The 23,373-nt window shown below is 43.0% G+C and overlaps 2 protein-coding genes across 8 annotated transcripts in view; one reads left to right on the top strand and one right to left on the bottom strand.

Moving 5' to 3' along the window:
- Nucleotides 1-23,373, bottom strand: part of TENM4 (teneurin transmembrane protein 4) — a 1,003,172-nt gene that overhangs the window by 821,499 nt on the left and 158,300 nt on the right. The gene's annotated exons all lie outside the window — the stretch shown is intronic.
- Nucleotides 3,685-4,086, top strand: LOC127045941 (SRA stem-loop-interacting RNA-binding protein, mitochondrial-like). The gene has a single exon (XM_050942840.1). It carries the CDS (start codon nt 3,698-3,700, stop codon nt 4,013-4,015), a length of 318 nt encoding a protein of 105 aa, XP_050798797.1. The 5' UTR covers nt 3,685-3,697; the 3' UTR covers nt 4,016-4,086.

Below are 23,373 nucleotides of genomic sequence, written 5' to 3'. Positions count from 1 at the left end.
GACATTTCTTTTAGAAGCACTGCACATATGTTAACAGTTCCCACTTTCAAAGTTAAATATCATAGCAATTTTATACCATTAATAGATTTTTAACAAAATATATAAATAGCACTAAGAAATGTGGTTAAGGAGCCAGTGTGTTCTGTTATGTAATCACATTTCATTTTTTCGATAGCCAAGTTGTTTAGAATTTAAAACAGAAACCTTAAAAAAAATCAGATTCCTACTCCAAATCTCTTTAAAAATGCCAAGCTATTTGTGGGGATGTTGGAGGGGCATGAGAGTGAAGAGGGGGGCAGGGATTTAAATATAATTGCCAAGAAAGGGATTTGTCTCCCAAGTTGTAGTCTGGCAGATTTAAAAAAAAAAAACCACACTGGAAAATCCACCCTTTGGAAAATGTGGAACACAACCACAACTCTAACACAGATCCAAATGTAAACACACACACACACACTGATAGGGAGAGGGGAGTAGGGGTTACAAAAGGGGGGGGGTTGTGGCAATATATAATGGCACCCTCTTTTTGCTGATATTACTGATTACTAAATACATAAACAAACAACATAAATAATAGATCTTGCAACCTAGACAAGTCGCTGGCAGCCTTTCTGGGAGGACCTGACATCCTCCCCGACCCAGAGGCGTTGGAGTGAAGGAGGTAACCCTCCCAAACACACCCAAGAACCAAGCTAAGTCTTACAGGCTCCGGGTCCCGGCTACACAGCAGGGACCCAGCCCAGCATCTCCCTCCGACGCTGGGCTCTGCTGAGCCATGAGCTCTGTCTGACTGAACTAGGGCTGCAAACAGGGCACGCGGAACGGGGTGCTGGAGCAGCAGCTCGATGTGTCTGCGAAAGGCTAGAGAGAAACCGAGCCATGCACAGGCTGGGAGAAGCCAGCCGGAGGGGCTCTTTTCACAATGCACGGAAAGTGACCGCGGGGAGAGGCGGGTGTTTAAAGTGTCTTGCTGCACGAAAAGGGTTTTCTTTGGCGGGGGGGCGGGATCGCGACAGATTCAGAGAGCTCTGGGTGTTCCCCAAACCCCGAGTACGTGTGTGGCGGGCGGGGGGAGGGAAAAGGGAGAGAGCTGGAGAGACACATGCACTTTTCACAGCAACACGCCAGCTTACCATTTCTGCAGGCTGCGGTGCCACTTCTAGGTACGGCTCCTCCGCGCGATCCCACACGGGGCAACTACCGCCAGGCACCGGAGCTCATCCTCCGGCAGCTCCGCACCACCACGCACCGCCGCCCAGGCTGGTCCAGCGTCTGCCCAGGCAGGAGTGCCCCTGGTAGGGAGCACTGCCCAAAATAAGCAGCTGCAATCCAAAGGCTTTTATTTAAAGCGCCCCCTCCCCCTGCTTCTCTCGCTCCCTTACACACACACACACACAGAGGAACAGAGCCACACACAGGTTACATGAATGGGAGGCAGGAACCAATCCTACAATGCCTGGGAATGACAAGCACACATGCATTCAAAGCTGGTCTGCACCACTCAGGCGAAAAAGGCGGGGGAGGCAGGCTCCGCTCAGGTGATGCTTCCAATTGCCATCTCGGAGTGGCACCGCCACAGCGTCGCTGTTTCCACTCCCACTCCGATTTGGGGTTTATTCCTCCCTGGCAATATTTCGGGGGTTGTCTCCTTGCAGCGTCCAGCAATGTAATTAACAAACGAACACCATGATTCCTTCTTCCCAGTTTCTGCTACTTGGTCTCATGTCTCGCCTTTTGTGTTATTTGCTCAGAGATCACAAATAGAAACACCGTCAAGCGATAATTTTTTTTAAATCGGGCATCTATAATTACATTGCGCTTTCTCTCTTTTACAAATGTGATGGGGAGGGGTGGATTGCAAACATTTAGTTGCATAACTCAAAAAAGATTATTTCTTAAGGATGAGAAAAAATAACACGAGCAGGTGTTGCATTTTTTTAAAAACATCCTCAATCTGGATTTTTTTTAAAGAACTTCACATCAGTGGCAGAAAATCAAAGAGAACACTTTGCCACTTAATATTCTGTTAAGAGAGGAAGGAGCATTATGTGAATAAGGTACTGGATGGGACCTCAGATCTGGGTTTCATTTTCGGCCATGCCACAGACATCCTGTGTGACCTTGGGAAAGTCACTTATAATTAGCTGGCTTGTTGGTATGATCCTTGGTTTGGGTTTGAGAGGTCCTGGGTTCAAAACCCAGACTAGCCCTTATTTGGGGTGGGAGGGATAGCTTAGTGATTTGAGCATTAACCTGCTAAATCCATAGTTGTGAGCTCAATCCTTGAGGGGGCTACTAAGGGATCTGGGGCAAAAATCAGTACTTGGTCCTGCTAATGAAGGCAGGGGGCTGGACTCAATGACCTTTCAAGGTCCCTTCCAGTTCTAGGGGATTAGGATATCTCTAATAAAAAATTAGGGCTCTACCAAATTTTTGGTCAATGTCATGGTCACAGGATTTTAAAAATTATAAATGTCATGATTTCAGCTATTTAAATCTGAAATTGCACAGTGTTATAACTGTAGAGATCTTGACCTGAAAAAGAATTGGGGGGGGGAGGAGGGATCGCAAGGTTATTGTAGGAGAGGTTGCAGTACTGGTACCCTTATCTCTGTGCTGATGCTGGTGGCGGCTCTGCCTTCAGAGCTGGGCAGTTGGAGAGCGGCGGGTGCTGGCCAGGTTCCCAGCTCTGAAGACAGAGCCACTGCCTGTAGCAGCACAGAGGTAAGGATGGCATAATATGGTATTACTACGCTTACTTCTGCATTGCTGCATCCTTTTGGGTCAGGACCCCCCCAATCTGAGAAATGCTGGTCTCCCCATAAAATTTGCATAGTATAGGGTAAAAGCACATAAGAGATCAGATTTCACAGGGGAAGACCAGATTTCACAGTCCTTGAGGTGTTTTTCATGGCCTTGGAAGGGCCTTACTTATAATCGCTCTAAGCCTTGAATCACTGCTTGTAAAGTGGGTACAATACTGCTTCCTTTCCCCCAACCCTTTGTCTATTTAGAATCCAAGTGCCTTGAGGCAAGGGCTATCTATACTAAGTATTTGCACAGGGCTTAATGCAATGGGGCTCCAATCTTGGTTGGGGTATCTAGATGCTACTTTAACACAATTAATATATATTAATAGTAGTTTACTATGCGACAAGAGGATATAAATGTAATTGTGAAATTTAATTGCAAAAGTTTCATCATTCCATGTTGCCTCCTACACTTGGACTTGTCATTTTCTCATTCATGAAACAACTGTCTTCTCCCGGGACAAGTCTCTCCTCAAAATTCAAAACCTTTCAGTAATTACCAGTGAATGGTTTCTGCAACATCGCAGACTGGAAGCCTCATGCACTGTGCTACATAAGTCTAAAATGTTTCATCTGTGTGCATATTACATAGAAGATCCTCGGGGCAGGGACTGCATCTTCCTGTATCTTCACATCATGCTGAACTCATTTACAGTGCTCAATATTGTTTGCACAAAAGATGTGGTGCAAAATAACAGATAGATTCTATCAAAATCCCACATGCAGAATGATTGCAGGATTAAGCCCTAAAACTGTACTGACTGAAGACTATTGCTAAGACTGCAATACATAATGCAACAATTCAGTGTACACTGAAACTGGCTTTTCTCATGATACCTTTAAACTATGTAGAGGCAAGACTGCTGCATCGCTCGTCTGCTTTCAAGATGGCGGCGACGCGCACCTCCTCCCGGCAAGTGTTCGAGCTCTTCGTGTCCCGGATCCACTGGACTCTGGCCACCAAGGAACTCAGAGACTATTTTGCTCAGTTTGGGACTGTAAGAAGATGCATGTTGCCATTTGATAAAGAAACAGGATTTCACAAAGGCTATTGCTGGGTTGGATTCTCTTCAGAAGAAGGCCTTCGCAATGCATTACAGAAGGAATCTCACATCCTCGATGGCATCAAGCTCCAGGTTCGACAGCAGAAACCCAGAAGTTTTCAAAGCCAGTACACAAATAAAGGAGAAACTGACATGAGTTAGCAGCAGGAGACTTTATTTCACCAACATGTAAAGAAAGTCTAAAATAAAGATTACTGAGGGGAAAAAAAAAATCCTGCTTTCCTTTCTATCCAGTTCTCATCCTAACATTTCCAATCCTCAGGAAGAGCAAAACGGTTCTGTATGTTAATCCAAACCCAGAAAACAAAGCAAAAGGACACACCGCAAATCAGTATCATCATAAACCAGCAGGACTCTCACTGCTATAGGGAGCAAAGATCTTTTATGCACAAGAGCTGCTGTTATTAATGCTTTTTAAAATTGTATTAAAAATGAACTATATTTTCATTGACGTTATGGATTCTGGAATACATGCAAACCAGGAACCCAGATTAAGGGAAAGGTAATTTGGGTCTTTAGAAGGGTAAATTTTAATAGGAAAATGTATGTATCTATCAGAATATGCCTCATCCAAATTCAATGGTAATTGTATAAACCTTTCAAAAAATCGTACGGTATGCAAGCTTCCAAAATTTCTGAACAAGAAACATTTCCATTTAAATGCCAAGAGGCAATTTCCCCCTTTTTGTTCAATACTAAATCAGTCACATGAGTAGCTTGCATTTGATTTTAGAAAGGAAATGGAACATCTCCACTTGCAATTGCATACAACTTTTGCTTTTCCTTGTTCTTTTCGTGCTCTTACTGGTTTGTAATACTTTCCCAGAGTTTTGAAGTTCTTCCATTTCATCAAAACGTTTACTGCAGCTATTTTATTTTTGAATAAATTTTAAAAAAATATGAATAGAAACTAGTGTGCCCGAGTGCACCATAGCGCATTTAATGTTTAGACTCTGGCTGATAAATTCAAATTTAACAGATCAGCATTCTTTACATGATTGGCCTTTCCTTGTTAACTGAACTAGACAATGATGCTTTTGGAAAACTGAACAATAGTAAATTTAATGGGAAATCTACTTTGCTTAGGAAAATCCCCTGCTTCAAATCAGAACAAATTACTGTGTTTGAAGAAGTGTGCTGCATGCAGATTTCCAGAATGTTTTTATGAGGCTCTTCATTTAAAAATGCCTCTGTTCACCAGCACAGACGGTCATATCACGCACATGTTCTGTAATGTGGTAAACATGCAGCACTGCAATGCTCTATGCAAGATGCAGAGTATGGAAACACAGTGTTTTTTGCAGAATTTGTAAAGAGGCTGCATCTGGGGTACAAGAAGGTGATTAAAAAGACTAATGCATTAGCCTATTAGACCTTCTGCTCCAGAGGACAAGGAGATCAAGTCCTGGAGCTGCTGTTCAGATTATTACTTAATGGTCCTGATGTCAAGTTGTGTTTCCACGCTGACATTTGCTCCCAGAAAACAATGAAAACACAGATCATAAAGTTCTCATTCATCAAGCAAAAATAGCAACATCTGCTGTGGTCAAAGGTGTCTTGCTGGAGAAGTTCAGCAGCAGAGGTGTCTTTAGCTGATTAAGTATGCCCTTACCAATAGGTGCCACACCAGCTGACAGCCATTGCTAAAGCATGTATTTTGCAGGAGGGTAATCAAAAGGCATAGATGCATGTATTTTAAATCAGTAGTAGAGTAACACTGCATAGACACTATCCAAACCCTCACCTTTTATAGAACATACAAATTCTATACCCATTGTTGATATTAAAATTGCCCCCATTTTTTCTTTATATTTTAAAGAAGAAGTTATATCCTTCATATTCTGAATTGTTTTATTCATACAGTCCCCTCCTTCAGTCCTTAAAGCTTGTGCGATCTGTGCAATCCAACTTTAGAAATACACCATTCTTCTCCCTTTCCACCACAGGAGCAAACAATGTTCCTAACTAAACAGATTTTGCAAACACTTGGTCTTATGAGAGTAATCTTATGTGAATAATTAAAGGCAATTGGACTATTCAACATAAGGATTTGCAGAATTGGATAGTAAAGGTTTCATCCTGAAGTTCCTACTTGGGTGAGTCATCCTGTTAAAAGTTAATGGGGTGACCCACGTGAATAAGGCACATAGGATCAGGCTCCAAGGACCCTATGGGACTATTCACTCAGCAAAACATTAAATATGTGCATGTGTATTTGAAGGGTAGAGATCCTAATCCCACATCATGCCTGGGCAGCCCCCTCCATCTATGTGAATGAAGATCAGGACCTGAACTGATAGCAAAGTCTTTGGATCTGATGTAATCAAGATTCAAAGCCCAGTCAGTGTCTGACTCACAGCCTTTAAAGTCAGAAGGGACCATTACAATCATCTAGTCTGACCTCCTGCACAATGCAGGCCACAGAATCTCACCCATCCACTCCTGTAACAAACCCCTAACCTATGTCTAAGTTATTGAAGTCCTCAAATTGTGGTTTGAAGACCTCACGCTGCAGAGAATCCTCCAGCAAGGAGGACTCCCAACAAATAGAACCAGTTACATTAGGATGAAGAACACAGTGATATTTTATGGCCAAATCCTGCACTCTTGACTCCTGTCCAGATTGGGTTTTTAAACAAAAACCCACAAAAGGAGGATCATAGGGAGAGCTCCCTCAAACCCTTCCATTAGGATGAGTGGGATTTCCCCACTGCTATGTGAAGAAGCAAATAGCTCTGTGCTCTAGTGCCTGCATCCTGATTCTAAGGCTCCTGGCATCTCTCCCTAGCTGAACTCATCTCTCCCTAGTTCTGCTCAAATTGCTAGGTGTTGCTCCACTGGTGGCTTTGTGATGAGGGTTCCACTGAGTGGAAGGGGGAGGGGGTTGTTATTTCTGGGATTTTATCAGCTGATTTCCTGCCAGATGCTAGAGGATGGGGAATGATGCACTTCCCTCATGGCCTGACATTCACAGTTCTCCACTGGATCCAAGACATGGCGAGGACAGGACTAACCAAGGACATCAGCATTTGGCCCCAAAATAGCAGGTCTGTCACAACAGCTTCAGCTACAACACCATGCCGTATGCCTCTCTTTCCTGGATTACAAAGCGTCAATTTCTGCAGTCATGCCAGAAAGCCCAATCCAATGGCCTCTGAAATCAATGCACATGAGATGGAGCTGAAGATAGGAGCAGGCCCTTAATCCTTACCTAGGCAAAGCTCCTACCAAAGTCAGCTGGAGTTTTGCCTTGGTAAGGGTCACAGAATTCAGCCCACATGCTTGCAAACCTTTTCATTCGTGTATCACAGAATATGCTTACAGTACAGTGCCAATAAAACAAAATTATATACGGTAAGCACAGTAAAATCAGAGCACGGTTAAAACCATTTACAAACAGTAGCTGAGCCCTACAGCTGATATCCAGTTCTATAATTCTGTCAGGGACCATGCACTCTTACTGGTAATATGCACAAGATAATTATTTATAGGCAATTAGATGTCAGGTCCTGTAAGTGTATAGGTCTCTATTCTCCCTCGCCTGGGCCTATTATTTTCTCTTTCCCTCTGAATTATTTATAATTTAACTCTGTAAATGTATTGTTTTAAACTACAGAAAGCATTTTGCAATGCAGTTTGCATGAAAGGAGCTCACTCTACCAATAAAGTGGTTGGGTATTGTATAAACATGTTTCACAGACCATATGGGGCCAACTTAAAATGAGAGAGTGATTCTAATTTACGTGGAACCAGGGGTGTTTTGTCTCCAGAAACCCTACTCATTTCTTACTCAAAGAGCAGAAAGATTTGCATAAGGGAGATGAGGATCATGTCAAAAGGAGTATAAATTGCCCAGAGGATCAAATTTCTCCTCTCTACTTATGTATTTTTCACTCTGAAAACTTAGAATATCTTTTTTTTTTTTTTAAAGAATCCATGGGATATGACAGAACAGCCTTGAACAAATCTAATTTAGAGGATCTCCCCTGGGTAACTAGCCATAAGCACATTGAAACAGTCCCCGAACTATAATTACTCTTACTGTACCAATATATGACATCCAATTGATTTTACTCACCTCACTGTACAAAATGGACGGAATAGATCATCAACATGTTTTTATTTTTAATAATGATTTCAGGCTCAGAATCACGAATAAAGATAGTTTGATACAGAGTCTTTTTAATAAAGGCGCTTGGCAACCATGCTAATGGATGCAGTATAAGAATCTATTTAGAAAAGCCATGAGAGTTGGTATCACTGTTAAATTATAATGGAATATGTAGCCTATAGACAATATTTGGAGTCAAATAAAATGCAAGGCCAATTTTCCCTCCCATTTAGAGCACGCCCTCATTGCAAAGGAGATTTTAGCTCACTAGGACAAAGTCTGGCGTCTTATACACTAGTGTAATATCACCTAGTTCTTAGATAACGATGCCTAGCTCTGCTAATTTTAAATGAGTTATTCCAGAATTATGCTTGCATAAAACAGAATCTGGCTCAATTAAAATTGTATAAAATACTTCAGTTCACATGCCATGGGAAGGAAACAACGATTTCTCCTCAGAACAGTCTCAGTATTATCAGAAGAATGGATCTGAATTGGGGACATTCCTTCCTTTAAAGGATAGCATCTGAGAGAGAGAATTACGAATCATACTTTGCACTTCTATAACAAACACCTTTCAGCCAAGCATCTCACAGTGCTTTAACAAACATGAACTTACTAACGACCTCTGAGGTGACAAAGCAAGCACATTGTTATCTGACTGAAGAGAGGAAAGATGGGCTTGCGGTTAAAGCACTGAGATAGGCCTGAGAAGATCTGGATTCAATTACTGACACTGACACACACTTCTTGCATCACTTGCTAATCTCTCTGGGCTCGTTCCTGAGCCTGGCTGAATGCCCACTGAAGGGAGTAAAGGGCATCAGGAACTTCCGCTGCAAGGGCTACCTACATCACCAGTCCCTGCAGGGAACGGAGGAAGAGTCATGGCACTGAGTGGCTACTCCCCACCCTGCACGGGGAGAAGGTAATAGGCAGAGCCTTGATTCCTCCCATCAAATAGCATCTTTTAATACAGTACAGTGGTTCTCAACTAGGGGTCCATGGCCCCCTTGGGGGGCCTCGAGCAGGTTTCAGGGGGTCCGTGAAGCATGGCTGGTGTTTGATTTGCTAGGGCCCAGGGCAGAAAGCCAAAGCCCTGCTGTGCAGGACAGCAGCCCAGGGCCTGAAGCCCCACCACCTGGGGCTAAAGCCAAAGCCTGAGCAACTTGGCTTCTCGATGCCCCCTGTGGAACAGGGCCCCAAGCAATTGCCCTGCTTGTTACCCCCAACGCCTGCTCTGGCTTTTATATACAGAAAAACAGTTGTTGTGGCATAGCTGGGTCATGGAGTTTCTATAGCATGTTGGGGGGGGAGTAGAGCTCAGAAAGAAAAAGGTTGAGAACCCCTGTTCTAATAAATGCACTGGTCCTGCTTCAGCCAAGGGGGCTGCACTAGATGGCCTCTCCAGGTCCCTTCCAGCTCTGTATTTCTATGATGTATGTTTCCTGTGTTTTCTCCAGATAAATTATCTTAGTTTCCTGAGAAATCCAATACTGATAAGGAAGAATAAGCTGAAATATATACCTCGTGTGTCATTAATAAATACTACTACCCATAAAAATGTAGCATTTATATAACGCTTGACATTTCCAATGCACTTAGTATTAATATTAACCAATGTATCTGCGGAATACCCCATCTGAGGTAGATATTATCATCTCCATTTTACACAGGAGACAGACACCAGGCTAACTTCTGCTCCTAAGTTACACTGGTCCGAGTCTGGATGGTCCAGTCTTTAGGGTGCTAGTCTAGGACTCTGGAGATTCAGATTCTGTTCTCAGCTCTGCCACAAATTACCTGTGTGACCTTGGCCAACCCACTGAGTCTCCCTGTGCCTCACTTCCCTACCTGTACAAGAGGGATAGTAGCCCTTCCTTAGTGTAAAAGATTGTGAGGGGTCTACTTGCTATAGTAATAAGGTCCATAAGAACCTAAAACAGATAGCTGTAAAAGACCTGACACAGACTCAAGGACATTAGATACATATCCCTGTGTATATAAACCTTAAACCAGTACTGAAGGAAATTCAAACCATCCTATGGAGTTAAAAACTCTGCTTGCAGACATACTCCTCCTTGACTTATGATGCACTGAAATGTATAGATAACAGACTAAATTCGGCTCTCAGTTATGCTGCAGTAGGTCTGCTAAAGTCAGTGGTTTTATTCCAGTTGTACACCAGCATACACGTTGTCTGGGCTGGTGAGCTCAGTCTAAATGAGGAAGAATAACATTTCCCAATGTGTACGGTTGCTCATTGTAATTTGAAACAAACAGGTGTCATAAACAGATAGTTAAGGGTTAATGTCTCTTTTACCTGTAAAGGGTTAACAAACAGGGAACCAAAAACACCTGACCAGAGGACCAATCAGGAAACAAGATACTTTCAAACCTTCGTGGAGGGAAGCCTTTGTTTGTGTTTTCTGGGTTTTGCTTTGTTCTCTCTGGGTCCTGAAAGGGACTAGACGTGCAACCAGGTTTCTTGCCAATCTCCCTGCTACAGTCTCTTATATATTCAGAATAGTGAGTATTAAGTAGGAAAGGCGGTTACAGTCTTTTGATTGTTTTCTGTATTTGCAAATGTGTATTTTTGCTGGGGGGAGGCTTCTCTCTAGTGTCTATAAGCTGAAAGACCCTGTAACTTTTACCATCTAAATTACAGAGACCACTTTTACTTTTTTCTTTCTTTTTATTAAAAGTTTTGCTTTTTAAGACCTGTTTTATTTTTTCCCCTTGTTGAGGCTCAAGGGAATTGAGTCTGTACTTACGGGGAAAGTGGTGGGAGACAGGGAGAAAGAAGGGAGGGGGAAACGGGGGAATCCCTTTGTTTAGATTCACGAAACTTGAATCTGTCTCTCTCTCCAGGATAGCCCAGGGAGGGAACGCCTGGGAGGGGGAGAGAAAAAAGGGGGGGAAAAACCTGATTTCTCTGTGTTGTGATTCAAGGAGTTTGAATCACGGTGATCTCCTAGTGTACCCAGGGCGGGCAAGATCTGGGAGGAAGAAAGGAGAAGGAGGGGAAATGGTTTACTCCCCTTTGTTGTAAGACTCAAGGAATGTGAGTCTTGGGGTCCCCAGGGAAGGTTTTTGGGGGGACCAGAGTGCACCAGGCACTGGAATTCCTGGTTGGTGGCAGCGTATCAGATCTAAGCAGGTAATTAAGCTTAGAGGAATTCATGCTAGTACCCCAACTTTTGGACTCTAAGGATCAGATTGGGGATAGAATACCATGACAACAGGGAAGTCAATAGGGTTGCCTGAAATTGAAGAAGGTCCTTTATCATTATGATATCATCACAGAAAGAATAGAGTCCAATCCTGCCAACCTTTACTCACATCTGTCCATATACATGTGAACATCTAATTGAAATTAGTCACCTAACTAGGCATTTGCACAATCAGATCTAAAGTGCATTAATATCTGAGATTTCATGAGCAGACACATTCTTCCTCTAGAATTGTAACCCAGTGGAGTTTTGAAAGGACCTTAATATACTTTTAGGTAAAATAAGGTTAGTTTGAATGTTATCCCACATAAGTAAGTTTCATGAAATCTCTTGAAAGTCAGAAATAGAAGAATCTGATCATACAAATTGTTATATTCATGAGTACTCTTTAGAAGTCAGTGGCTACACTTATGTCAATAGGGGTGGAAGACTGAACCCTCTGCGTTGCAAGAGCAACATTGCCAATTGGTAATATCTAAAGAGAAGGAAGAAAACATGGTTACTATACTCCGGATGTTGAGGAAGCATCAGGTTACTGGGAAATATAGAGGGAACGTTATACTGAATGTAACATCTCTGCATCTTTTGTACTGTGCTGAGTAATATAAGGTGTGTTCCTTATTTTATAAAGGCATGTATTGCATGGGATAGGTGTTTGTATATAGCTTACCAATCCAAATAATAATGCAACCAATGCCATCTATTTCAAAATGCAATGAGCAACATTACACTGTGGAGTCTTTTATTCTCTCCCTTTAAGGCTGAGTCTAGCACTGCAGACAAAATTCATAAACAGGCATTAAGAGAACAGGTAAACAGAACATCAAATGGGATTTTAAACTCACTATTTCATCTACTGCTCTTCAAACCATTAAACCAGGAATTTAGGTTGACTGAGGTTTGTTAGTTTTCTTTTTAGTGATGTATAGGGCCTGATCTCACATCAGCTGACTTTACTCCTGATACAAATCAGTGTAAATGAGATCAGCCAGATCCTCTGTAAGCCAGCGGAATAACACACTGGCCTATGCACAAAGGTGATCCTCAAGCTATCAGCAGATCCCTGGCCTCACAGTATCAACTCTCAGGCAGTTTATTAGCCATAGGTGGGGCTATGCCCAACTCTCTTTAAAGGACCAGCCAACCTGTGAATTCTCATTGCAGACTAAAATGTGACTTTACTATCTGACATTGGCTACTTACTTATTATAAGGTTACACACCCACTAAAATCAGAGTAATTGCAAAACTACCTGGAGAAATGCTTGTATTTCAGTGACCTGATCCTGCAATAGACTATGTAGCCCAATCTCCACACTGAAATCAATGACAGATTTTTAGAATACGGTTGGTGTGAAAGATGCCAAACAAAATGAGCAGCTGATCTTGCAACTCTCAATCACGTGAATAGTCCTACTAGGTAAGTGAAGGCGTAATTGTAGCATGGGTAGGCATATGCATGCAAGCTTTAATGTAGCTCACACAGGTAAGAATAGTAGCGTAGGCATGGTGCCATGGACCAGTAACCAAAGTACATACCCAGGTGCCCAAGTGGGTTTATACTCTGGCTGCTAGCCTGTTCTGCCACACTAACCTTGCTAACGGAATTAAAGCTAGCACAGATATACTTACCCATGCTACAATCACACCTTCACTTGCAGTGTAGATGTGTCATTGAGGTCCATGGGGCTTCTCATATTAGGACTAGTCCTATGTAGACAGGTTTTTAAGAGCCTTTTATAGAACACAAAACGTCCATACCCATTGCTGATACTGTTTGGTCTCTTTTCCTTTTGGCTCTAGCTCTAACTGGCCCATGCTGCATGTTAGGCCCTGATGCTGCAATTGTAAGAGGGCAGAGAAGCCTGTCCCAGCACTATCATTTGCAGGATCAGGGTCTCTTCTGTAATATATGTATATATATAGAGAATTGATTCTATTGTGTCAGATCCAAAAGGCCCTCGCTGCCCTATAAATTACTACTACTAATACAGGGCCCAACTCTGCCACTCACACGCATGTCCCATTCTGTTCAGGTGCTTAGGCTGATCTCCTCACTGTTGTGTCTGAGCACGATGAACCACTTTCTTCTCACACTGAGTGAGCTGCTGTGCATTGTGAGTAAGGGTGGCAGAATCAGTCCCACATTACCAGACAGTCAGGTGTTATAACCCATTTTACATTTTCAGATCACAGTGCAAACATTATTTAATTCATCTCGCTAACCACCCTACGAGGGAGAGAAGTATCAGTTATCCCCATTTTACACCTGCATAGACTGAGGCACAGAGCCATTATGAGCAACAGCTTCAAAACTGGGAGCCTAAAATATGAATTTACAGGCCTGAGTCTCACTTACTTTTTACCTCACCCTGGCAGCATAAAGGAGCCTTTAAGTGGGTTTAAATTATACTTATGGGCACTCTAAAGCCCCGTTACAGTGTAAGATAGTGTTAGTGTAAACGAGAAATAGGTCCTACGTGCCTAACCGGGGTGGCTACATTTGAAAATTTCAGTCAAAATGACTTTCCTAAGGTCACGCAGCAAATCTGTGGCACTGTCAGGATTAGAACACCATGTATCTGATTGTCTGTTGCCTCGCTCCTGGTGTAATAATTTACACCTGTGCAAAATGAGTGTAAAATGGTACCACATCAGTATGCTCCATTCACTTACAATGATGGGAGTATCTGACGGTCACTTTGCACAGGAGTAAACTATTACCCCAGCTGGCAGGCACTGGACACTCAGATCCTTAGTCCCTTGCTCAACCTTATGCTCAGTCCACCAGGTCCAGCTCCTCAAATACTTCTCAGTGTTATGTGGTACTATCTGCTACCTCCCTAAATGCTTGATTCCCAATGATCATTTTTCTGGAGCACAGTGGACTCGCGTTATATTTAACATATCCTTGTCCACATCTTAAAATACAAATCAAGCATAAAAGCACACAATATATGAATATGCAAAATATATCTCCAGTAGAGGAAATCAATACAAATCAAAAATTTCCAACATAAAATTAAAAGGTGCCCCTTTTGGGTAAGCAAACCCTGTGATTTACCCAGATAGCTTAAGCTTCTGCAGAGCTAATTGTTATTACAACCTTAAGCTAATATTTGAGCCATTCTCCTGAGCAAGGCTGTGTAACAATTAGATTATGGGATTTGAGGCATTACAAAGTAAGATATAAATGACAGTTTCGTCATGGTCTATGGTGTTTTGTTTACACAGAAATAATAATAACTAATAAAATAAATAATAAATGATGATAATTAATAATATCCATCCTATTTAGGCCCAAATTCTGTTCTCATTTACATGGGTAAAAATCTGGGGCAAGTCCCTTGACTTTAACAGTTATCTCAGATTTACATCAGAATAACAGAGGCACTTGGATCTTAATTTTGGGCCCAGCTCTGCAAACACTACGGAGCATAGTACTTGCCACCATGAGGAACCTAGTTAGCTACTGACAATAGCAAATGTTGCACTGCATTTACAGAATGGGGCCCTTATGGCTCCTCAGCCAGGGATCATGTCTGTTTCTGTGTCTTGAACACTGCTGAGCACACAGATGGGATTCAAACACGTAAGTACTTCTGCCAATTATTAAATAACAACTGTGGCAAATGAGGTGGGCTGCCAGCCCTGTGCCAACCGGACTTTTAATGGCCCAGTCAGCATCACTTACTGGAGCCGCCAGGGTCTCTTTATGACTGGGCGTTCCGGTCGAAAACCAGATACTTGGCAACCCTAGACCCTGGTCATGTTTCTTACAATCAGCACTCCTTATATTTCTCAATGTGCAAAGGTTCTGAAACAATATGTGCTTGGATTCTATGGGAATGGGTGGTGCAGAAAAAAGCTAAGATACATAGAAGCACATAGGCTTGATCTAAAAGTATGCCACATTTACAACATGTTAAGTTCCAAAGGGTTGGTACAGAGATCTTCTTTTAAGTTTTCTAGAATTTACAGAAGAAAAGAAAGACATTAACCCAGATAAATTCTTAGGAACTGCAATGATTTTTCACATAATTTTTAAAAGCAAAACATTCTCTTTTATCTCCTGACAGTGTTGTTCCCAAAAGGATACAATAAAAAAAATCTGCTCTGTAACTTCTATGCCAGGGGCCAAATTCTCAGCAGGTATAAAATTTTGCATAGCACCATCAACCTCAACAGAGGTAGGCCAATTTACACTGGCTGAAGACTGAAGTTTTGTTGCTGCTGACCACCTGCCTGGAAAGCACTCAGCCCCTTTTGTGCAAAAAACATTTTTAGTTTTTGCTGTAGTTTGTTGAACAAACCGGTCGTGACTGACACTTACTAGATTTCTTTTGAAATAAATGTGAAGGGCAAATTCTTAAACCCGTGGTGCTGGTGTATATCCAGCATAGCTCCATTAAAGTCACTCCGGAACGTACGCCAGTGTCACTGAAATCAGAATCTGTCCCTTTACGTTTATGAAAAGCAACATAAATATTTTCTATGTTAAGGCCATCATAGGAGAGACAAAAAAATAAACATAATTAATATCAATGGAGCTGCACCAATACAGTGCAGGATCTGACCCAATATTTACAGACCAAACCAAATTTCTCTATTCAAGCAACTTATCATTTTCTTCTCATTCTATTACCGATAACTTATAAAAGCTATAAAATAGGAGCACTAGCCAGACATTATGATGTTTCTGCTTACCCACAGGCTCTGTTTTCTTCAAGGTCCTTTAATAGAAATTCGTCCTGCAAACTGTAGATATTTGGCTGAAAACTTAAAATATGGGTTTTAAGCAAAAATTAATTTGAGAATTACATCCAGACTCACGAGGGTAAAGGCATCACTTGAAACAGCTGATTTAATTTATTCAAATAAAAGCCACATAGTTCAAAGACAGGTAGGGAGGTAAATAAGCCATCACTAGCTCTCCTCTGCAAGGAAAGCTAAAGCAAAAAGCCTGTGCTAAGGTAGATCTCTGCATGTGAAATGAAGGAGCCTCAGGTTTAGGCATTTGATTTATTATTTTTTTTAACTATGGCACAGGGGAACATACACTGGCTCAACCTGTTGTAATAGAACATGTGGGTTGCTAGTTGTTGCAATGATATTGCAGCAGCCTGTTCATTAAAAGAGAGACTGTGTCTTTAGTGGTAACGATTAATTTCCTATATATAAAAGTCTCTGCATTGCTAGTGCTGGTATTGATCTTTGGTTTGCTTGTTTTGTTTTTTCCCCATTCTTTTAGAGGGCAAGAAGGAATGCTGGGAAAGAAGGACAGGGACTGTATATGATTCTAGTTTTACTGATCTGACAGTCCTTTTGCTACCTGATTTCATTTTAATAAGATCTTCTTGTTACCCACAGACTATAGCTCAACGTGGAAAATCCGAAAATCCATTAATCAAAACACTGGAAGCTTGAGGCAAAAAGTTGCCTTCCTGTGATGGCAGATGTGAGGGGTAAGGATGGGGGAGGGAGATACATAGTCATCTGGTGGTTTTGCAAACAGGTAGGAAGGTAGCTTGAGGAAGTATGAGAGAGGGACATAATCTTCCCTAGAGGTTAATCTCCAATGGAATTCCAGCCTTTCCGTGGGCAGAGGGCCAGCAGTTAAGGGGAAATTGAAATACGCTTTAAAATGTTAAAGTGTTGACATGAACGGGGGATTCTCTGAACACAGGATATGGACACACTTTTTTCATCTGGGTGGGTGGGTACACGTTGGACAGAGACAGATCTTCTGATGGAGAGAAATGTATGCGAGAGAGAAACTGACTGACTTTGGCAGGGAGGGTGTGTGTGTGAAAGACAACCATCGTATAACAGGGAGGTCTTTGGGGAGGTGCACATCTGTAAGTTTGAATGTGTGTGAGTGCATACATACAGTTTTCTTTTGCTGTAGGAATTCCTATTATTGCTCAGGCCTGTTTCTAAAAACAAACTCCCATGCCAAGATGTTTACTGTGTATCCCTCTCAAATCCACCCCTCTGAGTGTCAAGGAAAGACTAGTTTAAAAGTTGGATTTAGGATATAGTGTTAAAACACTACATTTAAAACTGCAAATGGCACAAGTGTTTTGCAGTGCTTAATGTAGAAATTCTCTAGCTTTGCAGGAGGCCCGCTTTCGGGGTCAGCTTTGAGATGCTCATTTCTTGGCTCCAGGCTGTTAGAGGTTACTATTGTTGCAGGCTTTTTGCGAAGAAATAAAAGGGATTAAAATAGGCCCCCATGCTGGCTGGAGAAATTTCAACTCTGCAAAATACAACAAGAGCTGATGATGTAGTTGAGTCCTGAAAATACTGCCAAGTTCTCTTCTCTCCCTACTTCACTTTGTGCTAGTAGTAAATAGTGACATAATACAGTATTTACTTCATAAACTAGTGTGTATGCATGCCACGGCCCTCTACTGGAGGGAATCAGAACTGCTCACCTTTGTGTTAAGGTTAACAGTTAATGGAGGCTGAGTGGTAGCCACGTTAGTCTGTATCGGCAAAAACAAACGAGGAATCCTTGTGGCCTTAGGTGCCAGAAGGACCCCTCGTTGTTTTAGTTAATGGAGGCTGTCCTTTTGTTCAAGTGGTAGGAGATTCTATCCCTGCTGTGACTGAAATCCCAAGTGGCTATGCGGTACAATGTAGCAAAAATCATGGCCGTGACATGGCCATGGGTTATGACAGTATCTTGCACTTATGTAGAAAACTTCAACCACAAACAAGACATACCAATATCGGCCCCTCCCCACTGAAATGCAGCTGGCCAGAGGGGCAGAACACAGCAGCTGTTTAATAGTGCACCGAAAGAACAAGCAAATAACATACAGCGGAAAGTGGGGAAGAATACAGTATCCAATTGATATAGCATGGAGAAGTTAGGCTGGAAAATTTCAAATTTATTGAAGCACCAGGGCTCAGGTTGGCAATATTTACAAGAAGGGCAATGATATCTTTAATGAACATAGTTTTACATCTCACCTCAAAGGGTGCATGCTTCAGAAGCAAAGTACCCCCTATGCCATGCTGTGCCATAAACTCAATCCAGACACAGACGCGTCCTTTGTTAAATCACCATTAACACTCTCTGCAGCATCTTGGTTTGTCTTTCACAAACCCACCAACCGTGAACAGATCAGGTTCAGCCCTCCACAGCTTGGAAGATCAAACAAGGCCTAAGGCAATGGGTTAAGTGGTGGAAAGAAGGAAGGAACGGAGAGCAGAAGACTCTGCTCTGAAGCACTCTTTCCTTCCCCCACCAATTATCCTACGTGGAATTAGAGAGCCATCATTCAGTGATTCAATAGAATTACTGACATATAGAGTTAGATTATCATAAGGTTTGAGGCACTGCCATTCTTTCTCCACCTGATCCCTCATTTAATTTGTCTCATCTAGCCAAAGATACTAAAATGATACAGTCCAGATGTAAACTGATTATTTTCTATCTAAGGAACTGATGTGGACTCTATTACCATAGCATCTGAGCACCTCACAATCTTTTGTTGTATTTAGCTTCACAACACCCCGGGGAGGATTATTATTATTCCCATTTTATAGATGGGGAACTGAGGCACAGAGAGACTTGCCCAAGGTGGCGGAGCTGGGAATTCAGCCCAGGTTTTTGACTCTGTGTGATGTCATCTGGATCCCTTTCACTGGTCCAGTCTAGTCAGGATATCTCAAAATTAGGTTGAATTTCTGGGGTCACAGGAGGTGGCGAGGGTGGCAGCCATGATAGTGAAGCTCTCTCCAGTAGCCTCCACCTGGACTTTCACTTTTCCCCCTCAATGCCTTTCTTTAACGACTCATCCAGGGAATGGTAGCTGGAATAGGCCATGCTCTAATTATTTTGTCCACCAGTTAGGTCTAATATCTGACACACCAATTTTGGTTCATTAATTTCTGATTCCACATCTTGTTTTGTAAGCATGATCTCAACATAGTCCCTGAATTATATCAATGTGGCCTTTTTATCTGAAGTAAACTAATCTCTCTGTCTGCCTCTCGTACCTTTTCCCATCAATATTTGTACTTATAAGTTATTGTGACAGTTTATTTACTTTCACATACTTTTTCACAGTTGAGCTCACAATTCAGGTAAATTTGTAGTCACAACAGCCCCTAACCACTGGTCCATACTTCCTCTCCATTCTGTTGCAGCACCCCACAAGAAATCTGAGTTGCTGCTTAGTCCTGAATATATTTAAAAACTCAGTGCCGAATGACGCACAAGATCACTGCCCAAGGTGGACCCTTTGCATAGAGGGGACGGATAGCTCAGTGGTTTGAGCATTGGCCTACTAAACCCAGAGTTGTGATTTCAGTCGTTGAGAGGGCCACTTAGGGATCTGGGGCAGATATCAGTACTTGGTCCTGCTAGTGAAGGCAGGGGGCTGGACTTGATGACCTTTTAGGGTCCCTTCCAGCTCTATGAGATAGGTATATCTCCATACATGAGGCTTTCTGTCTCCTTTGAGGAAAAGGGACCTCATCATCCTTCATGGTAGTATTCCCTGCAGGCTCCAGAGACTGCAGAGTAGAGAGGAGGCAGGCCAGGGGAGAAGTGAGTGGTTGTACTGAGGAGATGCTCACCACCCACCCACCAAACTTGCAGAGCTCAGGAAGGAAATCTGGGCCTGTTCTGCTTTCCCGTGACTCATATCCACATATAGAAAGGTTCTATGGACTGCCACCAGAAGCCCTGTCAGTCCAGCTACATTGGACCTATGATGCCAGGAAGTGGGGAAGCACTGGTAACCCAGAGCTGGCAGAGGGAGACAGCACCTCCATGTGACTGACCCAGGCCTCCCATTGATCCCTAGCAAATCCTGCCCCAAGACTCCTCACAATTTCCTCTTCTTCAACTGTGTGATGAGGTGGACTAGGCCCCAAGGCCCAGGGGCGGGTCTATGTATTTTGCCGCCCCAAGCACGGCAGTCAGGCGGCTTTCAGTGGCACACCTGTGGGAGGTCCGCTGGTCACGTGGATTTGGTGGCATGCCTGTGGGAGATCTGCTGGTGCCACGCCATCGGCGTCCCCGCCTCAAAATTGCCGCCATGTAGAACTGATAAATGAAATTGTTTTCAATTGTTCACTTTATTAATGTAACTTCTGTTCACCATTCACTACACTTGCCTATACTGTAACTTCTGTTCCATATTGTAATTCAAACCCCATTTTAAAACACTCACTTCATTTTGTAAAAGCTTCCTCCAACCTTCATTTTTGCAAACCCTGCTGTAATCTTATTAGTTTAGATGTGTGAATGAGGTATGTATAAATGATGGAATCAACCTCCAGCCCCAGCCTGTCCTGATGAGATAAAGTTCAAATACCAATGGCTGAAGACCTAGACAACAGCCCTAAACAAAGTAAGAAGCATCCACCCTAAAAAGAAAAGGACAACAGAGCAACAGAAGGAAGATCAAAGCCAGGTCCAAGGCTGAAAGTCACGCCTGCAATTGATGGGTGATCAATCTAAACCCAGAGGCAGCGTGACACAGCAAGACCTATAGACTTCGAATCCAAAACTAAAAGCCTATAAAAAAGAAGGGTAAGATGAGAAACTCTGGGTAACATTCTGCTGCCAACATGGAAGAACATCGGTGCCTGCCCAACAGAGATCCAGCTCAGCCTTGTGCCCAGCTTTCCTGGCCAGTTAGCTGCCACAAGCTACGAACCCAAGCTGCAAAATCAAGCCATAAACTTAAGCTATCTTCAGGACTGGTAACTATGCAGCAGCTGCAGAACACCTGATGAATGTGGGTGTGTGTGTGTGAATGTGTGTATGTGTGTGTGTATAGGTATTAGGTATTATAATGTGAATGTGTGTGTGTGTGTGTGTATAGGTAATAGGTATAATGTGTGTGTATAAGAATTAAGATATTAGTTATTAGTCATAAATTGTTATTATAATAAATGTGGCATCTTTGCCTTGTCCCCTTTAATAAGATCCTGCTCGTTTTTACTGGTCTAATATAATTGGTACAACAGCCAAACCATGGGACAGGCAGACCTCCTGCAGGCACACCGCCAAAATCTGCCTGCAGGCCACCCTCACAACGACTGGCAGGCTGCCCCCCATGGCTTGCCACCCCAGGCATGCGGTTGCTGTGCTGGTGCCTTGAGCCGCTCCTGCTGAGGCCCCTGCTGGAGACCTTGTAGCTCTGCCACACCCTGCTCCAGAAAATAGCAGTTGAGAGGTCCTCCAAGCTGCCTAGAATGGCTGTGTGGGAAGCAACCAATCAGGGCCCAGCAGGCTAGTATAAGAAGACCTGGAGGGCCAGACTGAGAGCAGTTCCTTGCTAGAGTTGGAGGAGAGCGGATGATGCTCTGGGCTGACTGCTGGGACTCCATAAGGATAAGGGTGAAGACAGTGCAGGGAAATGGCCAAGGAATTAGAGAAGCTGTGTGATGTAGTTAAAGGAACACAGCAGATGGCTGTTATCTACAAGAGTCCCTGGGCTGGGACACGGAGTAGTGGGTGGGCCTGAGTCCACCCCAACCCCCATTAGCCACTGGGGGAAGTGGCCTGGACATTCAGGCACCCCCAGAGGGGGGAAATGAACTGCAGTGGCCCAGGTGGAGAGTTGTGGCCAGAAAGGCCCTTAATGAGCAAAGACGTTGTCACCAGAGAGGGAGCCCTGGGGCATTGCTCTATCTCAGAGCAGGGACAACTTGTGGGAGACATTACAGGGGGCACTGAGAGAGACCCCTGTTGGACTTGACCCTGGAAAGGGTTTTGCTTTTCTTTCACACAGACAGACTGTGCATGACTCGGCTAGAGGGATGAGTCACCCAAGACAGACCACAGAGAGAGTGAGTGCAGGCACATGCACTCGGCCAGGGGGCAATCATGAGAGGTGAGTGCAACCCTGTTACAATCCATCTCTGATGAGTTTTCCTGCAGGAAGGGCTCCCAGGCCCTCACTTAATACCGCTGTCTCACAAATACACTAGTCTTTATAAAAAATACTCAGTAGTCAGAAGAGAGTTCACTGACAAGTTGTCTAGTTCACTGCAAAGCTAGGAGAGAAAAGCTGTGGAGTTTTCAAAGATTTTAGTCACTGGATGACAAAAACCAGATTGTTCTAATCCCAGTTCTTTTATATAGCCACCTTGTTCCCCAGAACCACCTGGTTTTGAACAGGATGACTGTTCGTGCCATCCTCAGCTGAAGACTGAACTATGTTGTCTCTACTACATGCCTATGGTAGCCCAGAGAATAGATTTCCATTTTGTTTCTCATATCACGTTTACCCAGCCAGAAAGATCACTGCAGAACAAGGCCTGGCCTACCCTTAGCATGAAAGCTTTAATCTTAAACCCACACGTGTTATAATGAAAAGGAGGGGTGAAGGAGGGAATAGAAAGATCTAACCTATTTTCTTGTCCTCTTTCTGACATTTCTTCTTCCTTCTTGCCAGCAAAATTTGCACTCACTAAATTCGCACCTGCAAAATTACTTGCATTGGCAAATCCAGGTACTGCCACTTTTAGCTACCTGATTTGCACTTGCATTTCAGCAATAGGTACAAATTGCATCAGCAAAAGAGAAGCCCATGCTTTAGAAAAGTGTGGCCCACTGGGTCATCTTTTGACAATAATGGGCCAAATTCAAGCCTGGCATAACCCTACTGAAATCGGCTGTGTTACACTGGGCCTGAATTTGGCCCATTACAATTTGTATGTCAGCGGCATGGAAGAAATAGAGAAATGTAATAGAAAAATTGCCAAGTAAGCATGGATTTTGTAAAATCCATGATGGCTCCTAATGGCAGTGCTCTTTTTGCTGTAAAGAGCTTTGTACACTGGTCTCTGATGGAGCAGAAAAGAACAGATTTTCCTCTTGCTGCCTGATTGAAAACCAGAATTCCCTTAAATTCAAGGAAGGAAAAACAAGCAGAGGACTTAGAGCAAACTGACCACAGGACAGATGCTTTATTTGCAATGGCATTTAATATACATCTGAAATCCCTGATTATTTCCCACTGAATTCATTTATCTGGCAATAAGGATTACACATCCCTGCCGTCAGGCAGTAATGCTGCAGATGTGACCTGTAAAACTGCTGCCTTTGTGCGTCCCAGTGAGTTTGTCACTCCTGCTTTACCAGGACCACGCTGATCATGCACCTGTACATAAAATCCAAAGGCA

Source organism: Gopherus flavomarginatus, chromosome 1, assembly GCF_025201925.1.
Source record: "Gopherus flavomarginatus isolate rGopFla2 chromosome 1, rGopFla2.mat.asm, whole genome shotgun sequence".
Lineage (NCBI taxonomy): Eukaryota > Metazoa > Chordata > Testudines > Testudinidae > Gopherus > Gopherus flavomarginatus.
Note: the sequence above shows the minus strand (reverse complement) of the source record. Positions and strands in the feature narration are given on the sequence as shown.